At 36.3% G+C, this 7,793-nt stretch overlaps 1 protein-coding gene across 1 annotated transcript; it reads left to right on the top strand.

Moving 5' to 3' along the window:
- Nucleotides 1-351: 351 nt before the first annotated feature.
- Nucleotides 352-6,469, top strand: LOC129567420 (uncharacterized). The gene has a single exon (XM_055444286.1). The coding sequence runs from the start codon at nt 1,879-1,881 to the stop codon at nt 4,240-4,242; it is 2,364 nt and encodes a 787-aa protein (XP_055300261.1). The 5' UTR covers nt 352-1,878; the 3' UTR covers nt 4,243-6,469.
- Nucleotides 6,470-7,793: the final 1,324 nt, after the last annotated feature.

The raw sequence follows: 7,793 nt of genomic DNA, 5'->3' as shown, positions 1-7,793 counted from the left end.
ATATTTTAAGTCGTCGTTTTTCTTTCGTTGCTTCTTTTCTCGTTTACCTCCGTTTGGAATTCCTCTCGAAGCAATCGTTGCAGTGGTTTATACGGAGCAACAGCAAAAAAGCAGCAGCAGCAGCAGCAGCGGCAACACACAAACACCAAAAATGAACGCTAAAGGCGCGCACGGTTCCGCACACAGAATGTGGATATATGCGTGTGTGCACGATTCAAATACTCCAGAGACAGTTCTCCGGCGATGATTTTCGACTTTGCTTTGCTTTGTTTCTCGAATCACACATGAACGTACATGTTTGCGTTGTGCATTTTCAACGCTGAGGTTTGGCCCGTACGCAATACGATCGTAAAATTCAGTCGACGATTGTAAGCCGTACCGTTCAGACGTTTTTTGGCGAATGTGCTTCGCTCTTTCGGTTTCGGAATCAGAACAAGCAAGAAAACAGAAGAAAGAAATAGAGAAGAAGAAGGAGAAAAAAAAAAGCAGTGAATTGAAAATCCATTAACTTCAAACGAAAAACAACAACAAAAAATAAATTAGTTCAATGAAAGTAAATTGCAAAGTTGAAGAAATAAAGAAAAAAATCACTAAACAAACCAGGTTTTTGACTGTTTGTTGAGAAAAACGACCGCAATTCTGGAATGAAATTAATTGTGTGCGCTGCTCGTTTGGGCAAGAGAAATTTCGTTTACGAAATGTGCTTGTGAAATTGAATTTGTTGAAGGCCAGCAAAGCAACAGAAGTAAACCAAATGAAAACGGAGAAAACTCATTAAAATTAAAGTGAATAAAGCCGAGAATTGAATGTGCTTCACATCAGCATAAGATGTAACACAGGAAAATTCACTGCCATATCAAAAGTCTAACTTTCATATCAAACGCAATATCAAGGTGACACTGAAAAATATTCACCAAATCCAGAGCACAAGGAAGTTAACGTATTTATTGAGTGTATACTCTCGAAATAGAACATAATTTAGTGATTAAAACACAAATAATAGCTGCGAGTAAAAAAAAAAAAGTTTAGCCAATTTAGTAACTCTGGTCTCGTGCGTGCATATAATCAAAAGTATCGTAAATCACGCCGTATTTTGTGAAGAAAAAATTCATCCAAAAACACCGAATGTGGCATAGAACTGAGGCAAATAAGCAAAACGCAAAACATAAAACAATGAACACATTACCAAAGTAAAAGTGGATTATCAGTGATTAAAGTGATTAAGAGTGCTTTTAAGCGAATGTGCAAGTCAATACACACACAATAAACCATATACATTCATTGTGCAAATTGATTCAATTTGGCAAAATCGACGACCGACTAAAATTGTGCTAGAAAATAACAACAAAAAAAGATAGCCGCAATTAAACAATTTCCACATAAATAAATCGGGTTTTAACTGCCATTGTGAGAGAGTTCATTAAATTGGAATTACGGCAGTGGTGAAAACTCGACCAAAATAGCTTTCCAGTTATGTAACGATGAAGCCAGCAGTAGCACATTCGAAAACCCAATGAAATGAGAGCGAATGTCTAATTCACACTGTTCAGCGATGAAGTAAAACAAAGAGATAGTAGAAAAATAATAATCAATTTGATCTCATTCGATGTGAATATGTGTGATGTGCATTTGAGAGACTAATGACTCACAGCAAATTACATAATGACCAAACAACGTTTAGTTGCAAATAAATAGAAAAAAAAACAAAGAAACAAAAAACACATATCCAAATGTTTGCTAAAGACCAAAACCAAGTGAATCGATCAAGTTTAGTTTTTTTTCGTCAACAGTCTTAACCAAAGTTTTTTTTTAGTTCGTTCATTTTTTTTTCTCTTCGATTCTTCAACGCATAACAATAACATTCGCTAAGAAAGCAAAATGACATCGACAAAGCGTTATTTCGTTAGTGAATTGATGTCAGTTGCACTTGTAATGCAATTGGTAGTGCTGAGCGCGTTGATCAGTAGCAGTGCTGGATCATCGTGTCATTCGGTGTGCGCATGCAAGTGGAAAAGTGGCAAACAGACTGTCGAATGCATCGATCGCGCATTGATTACCATTCCCGAAGATTTGGATACCGAGACACAAGTGTTGGATATGTCTGGAAATAATTTACAAATTTTACCACGTGACACATTCAATCGCATCGGTTTGGCGAATTTGCAAAAGATTTATCTGCGCAACTGTCGACTCGGTCAAATTGATAGCGAAGCCTTCAATCTGCTCACCAATCTCGTCGAATTGGATCTATCAAATAACTTATTAACGGCCGTACCATCAGCTATTCTCGCATCTCTTCCAGCATTACGAGACCTGTCACTTGCGGGCAATCCAATCCAAAAGGTTGACGGTCACATATTTAAGCTACCACTCGAGCTCGTCAAATTAGACTTATCACATTGCGATATCCAAACAATTGCACCCGAAGCATTCAAAGGCCTCACAAAATTAAAAGCGCTCAAATTGAATGGCAATAAACTGAATGAACTTCGGCCAAGAACAATCGACACCCTCAGCAATTTGGTTGACATTGAGCTACATGATAATCCTTGGATATGCGATTGTCGTCTGCGCGCTGCTAAAATATGGTTGAGCGAGAAAAATATGCCATATCATGTAGCTCCTGTGTGCCGTAGTGGTCCAGAGCGTGTCATCGATCGTACATTTGATGAGCTCACCGAAGATGATTTTGCCTGCAAACCAGAAATGATGCCCGTCAATCGTTTCGTCGAATCATTAACTGGTGAAAATGCAACAATCACATGTCGCGTTCATGCAGTTCCATCGGCCACGATAAACTGGTATTGGAATGGTCGACCGCTATTGAATGGATCGTCGTTTAGTTCGTATCAAAAAGTGTACGTTTTGGAAGATGGCAAATTCGAGAAACAAAGTCGTCTCATTTTGTCCAACGCTCAAGACACCGATTCGGGCGATTTCTATTGTGTAGCCGAAAATCGAGCGGGCAGCACCGAAGCCAATTTTACACTACATGTTTCGGTCAAAACAGCCGGACTATCGCCGTTTGGCAGCAATCAAATTGTTGGATTAACTGCTGCTCTTATCATTTTAATGCTATTCATTTTGGCAACATCATTCTTCTTGTTACTTCGTGTGCGTCGTGTTCCATTTACTGAGAGTAAATCACCCGGTCACTTGGAGGTGATTACAACGGCAAATCCGCAAGTGGCTGCCAATGGCAAACCAGCATGTAACAACTTGTACGTCGACACAAACAATGTAAATGCTGCAAATGTTTTGAACGATCGAAAAGAGGCGAATGACCTTAAACTGGCGAATCCAGTTCAAAAACCACCTCGTCTCACCGACATCACCTATTCAACAAGTCATTACGATGCAAATGGTAGCATTATTTCGGGTGGTGGTGCATTGTTTGGATCACCAACAGCTTCGGCTGGCAACAATCCCGATTTAATCAACGACACAAAACGTTTCGGCAGCGGTGAATTCAATCCGTTGACAATTGATGCCGCCAATTTACAAATCCCAACCACATCTCAACAAAACTGTGATTCAATCGAGCGGCATGGCAGCGGTGAATACAGTCGGGCTGGCTGTGATTCGCTGTATCCGTCGGGACTTTGGGAAACAAATGCCGCAAATCTAGCACAAAATCAACAAACGCAACATAGTTTAGCGGCAGCCGCTCAAGATTTGTATTTGAAACGAGCGGCCAACTCAGCACTGCGTGGATTCAACGGTAGCATCTATAGTGAAAAAATGCCAATCATCGAGAACATTCATAGCGTAAATTTTGACGACGAAACATCCGCATCGGCTGACTATATCAGTCGAACATTTCCACGAACGGCAATCGCTCAACATTTAGTTAATAGTAATGGAATGCGCAGTAGTGAAAATATGATGGTCACCAGTGAACAAAACGATAGCGTAATTATGAATAATAACAATAATTTGAATAATTTAAATAATATGGCCGTTGTAACGAGTGGTATAAGTGCGAGTTTGGCAACAAGCAGTAGTAGCAGTACAAGTGGTTATCCATCTGACTATGGTTTGCCCATTGTACCCGGTGCTGAACATCATAAATCACGTGAAGCATTGCCACCGTCTGGAATAACGAATGCAAAAACTCTGCGAGTATGGCAACGCGGTGGCATTCCTGTGTTACCCCCTGTCACCGCATTGAAGCGAGCTTTAACCAGCAGTCGAAATTCACCGGACGAAGGATACCAAGAAGGTTGTGGCACAGACGTGTAATTTCATTTTATCATATAAATATTAGACTAGATACACGTTTACCTACTAATAATAACACTCCCTTAAAACATGAACGAAAAAGAAAAGAAAAATAAAAAACAATAACAATACACGGAAAATCGGAAATAAATTCCCTTCTGAACAAAAGAAAAGCCAAAAAGAAAAATCAATTGAGTATCATTCGTTCGAATTTACACATTCAAAATTCAGATAATCGAAGGGATAATGATTAGAATTAACGATAAAAAAAAAACACTGAACAACCAATCATATTATATGATATGGATCGAAAGCCGTTTAACGCGATTCCATGTATTCATAATGCAGGAGGAGAAAATTAGAAGTGACTCATCACACAAACACAATATTTATATTTTTCTATTTTATACGAATATGATATCACTCCAATTATTTGACAAGTTACTTTTCTTTCTTTCTTGGAAATAGTTCCGTTTCATTTATTCCAATAACTGTCTTTTATGAATTTTCAATTTTTTTCTATCAAGTTTTTATAGTGTTTGGAAAGTGAACAGCAGCAATGTGACTAACGTTCAACCTTTTCACACAGGAATTCATGTTTTCTTTTTTCTTTTTTCTATGTATTCATGAGTTTTTGATATAGACACATGCATAGGTTACGTTTTTATGAGAATCGAGTGTTCAAATTGTTTTAATTCATGCGCGTATATTTTTCTATGGCTAGTCCAGTTTATTTTGATGTGAAAGGAGAGTTTAATTTGAAGGGCGATCACATTTTGAAGGCGTCGATCGTTCTAGTCAAATAGTCGTTTTATGGCATTAAATCGCGGATAATAATAATTATTATACGAACGAACACACAAACACACACACAATAACAAAAAAAAAACAGAACAATATATATGATGTATGTATTTTAAACGTAAACAAAAATGTTGTCTCATCTGCGGTATGGAACACGGTATTTCGAAAGCAAAACATTTGCGATATTTTATTTGTTGTCGTCATATTTTCCTCAGTACGAATCCAGAATAATAATTTTTGGATTGTGATTTGTCGGCTCTTTCTTTTTTTTTTGTTGGAAAGGAATAATGAGAACCAGAAAAATTAGCCGAATCGAAAGTCGAAGCGATTTCTCTTGAAAATGGGATAGTCGATATGGATATGCTAGAACCATATATGAATGTGAACGAAGCGCATTGGCCTAAAACAATTATTTAGATTCTCGTCACGTCAAATGAAATATCGCAATGTTGTTGTTGTGTACTGTGCTCGAAAAGCCTTGACATATCACGGAACGAGTAACAAAAGAGCGGTGTATTATTTGAGCGGTGAGATAAATGTGTATTATTTTTGTCTATTTTTATTTCTCCCGATAGAAATCGTTAATAACCCAAATAAAATTGTATGAATTTACTCGTGACAACTGACGAAGAAGAAGAAGGAGAAAACAAGACACAGACCATTTAAACTACTAAAAGAAAATGTGGCAAATTAAATGAGCATTTACTAAACGTATTTAATGTCAAAAAAAAGAGAAGAAAACAAACGATGGAAACGATTGAAGGAGGTGAAGAAAAAAAACACAGGCATTGGGATGCTGTTTATTCCATGCATAGTTTTAAGTAAACATGAAAAAAAAACAGAAGAAAAAACACAAACGAAAAGACTTGTATATACGAAATTATCATTAAATTCCAAATTGAGGTTATTTAAATTTGGTTTAACTTAGAGGAATGAAATGTAACGTGTGTTCGCCATAATGGCGAAATGTTCTTTTTTGAAAATTGGATTGATAAATTCCTTCAACCTAGTAGGTGTACAGTGATAAAAAAAAACCCTAATTATTAAGATATTTAATGAACAGAAACAAAAAAAAATCATATTTCATGAACAAAAATAAAATGATGAATAAATAAATTAAAAAAAAAACACATCCATTCAAAGAATCACAAAAAAAATGTTACTAATTATATCAGATAATCCAAAAACGGTATTTCACTTAGCACAATAGCTCTACAGATATATATCTATATGTATCAAGAATTTATTCATGGAACCTAAAGAAACAAATAAAACAAATGAACAAACAGAAAAAGACCGACAACCATACCGCATATACCGGGAATGTAAGGAAAAATCACATTTGTAAATAAAGTGAATGATTAAGAACCGAACAAAATGAAACAGAAAAATTACATAAAAAATATAACCAGAAAGGAAAAAAAAAAAAAACAAAAATTGGAAATAAAATTCCGATATATTGAATCGAAAAAAATACAAGAAAAATGCGTTTTTACTTCATTTTACTGTACGGAACATTACTTGAAGAATCTGAGTGAAAACAGACACGTTTTGATGTTTATATATTGAACAAGATATATACTGGAATCGACAGCCGTGCACTCTGTTCAACATGCGCGCACTCTTGCTCACACTCAAATTCTTTTGCAGAACACGAAGAACAGCAGCAGCAGCAGCAACAACAACAAGAAGAAGATGAGAACGGAAAACGAGAGATTCTTTTATGTAGGTAAATCAAAAAATCAGACTCGCTTGCTTGATCATCGAATGCGTTCATTAAACTCAATGGCATCCGCTGTGCCGTTGTCAAACGAACGAACGAAAAAAAAAACACACACGAACTCTATGAACGCCAATTACACTCGAAGTTAATATAATCGGAAACTGATTCAACGCACATCAACAACAATGATCAGCAACAATCTATATCGAAATGGATTAACGCAGCAGTAACGAAATCTAGGCGAAACAAAAAAAAAATGTATGACATAAAAACAAGGCCTTTCAAACAACGCATTTTTATGTTCCTCCTTTACCTTTTTCACTTCTTTTCGGCTCACGTTTTTTTCTTTCTTACTTTTATGCTTTATGTGGCTTGGTTCTGTTTTGCTTTTCATTTCGTTTCGCGTTGCTTTGTTTGTGTTGGCTTTTTTTCGGCTGTGATTTGATTCGATGCTTGGTTTATAAATTGATGATGCGGTAAGCGTAATCGTAATCGCACTTAATAATAACCTGAAACAAACACACACACACACACCACATCAGATTTAATGGCAGGTCTGAACAAAGAGTCAGTATAGCGATAGGCGCGCTCATTTTGAATGAGCAACAGCCAAGAAACAAATCGTAATTTACGTGCACTGCATACCGTTTGCGACGTTGTCATTTGAGAACCCATATTTTCAAGTTTTCGTTACATCTCGATCTTTGAATTTTGCAAAAGCAGAAGAACAAGCAAAACAGCAAAAATACCATTTTGATTTCAGACATACACAAATTTTTCTACGTCTGTTAATTTCGTGTCGTTGAGAAAATGAAGAGAATACGCAAACGGTATTCGAAAGTAAATGAGTTGATTTATTTAGATTTGCGATGTGAATCGATGTACATTTCATGAATAAATGCTCTTTGATGGGTAAATTTCTACAGTTTTTGAGACTTCATTTAAATTCTTTCAAGATTCCGATACTTTTATCGAATGCTTTATTGTTTGAAAGTGAATTACACGCTCACAGTCATATTCCACGTGTTTCAATTTATTAATATTA

This window comes from Sitodiplosis mosellana, unplaced genomic scaffold (assembly GCF_009176505.1).
Source record: "Sitodiplosis mosellana isolate CC-2019 unplaced genomic scaffold, AAFC_SMos_1.0 Smas_scaffold_11, whole genome shotgun sequence".
NCBI lineage: Eukaryota > Metazoa > Arthropoda > Insecta > Diptera > Cecidomyiidae > Sitodiplosis > Sitodiplosis mosellana.
Note: the sequence above shows the minus strand (reverse complement) of the source record. Positions and strands in the feature narration are given on the sequence as shown.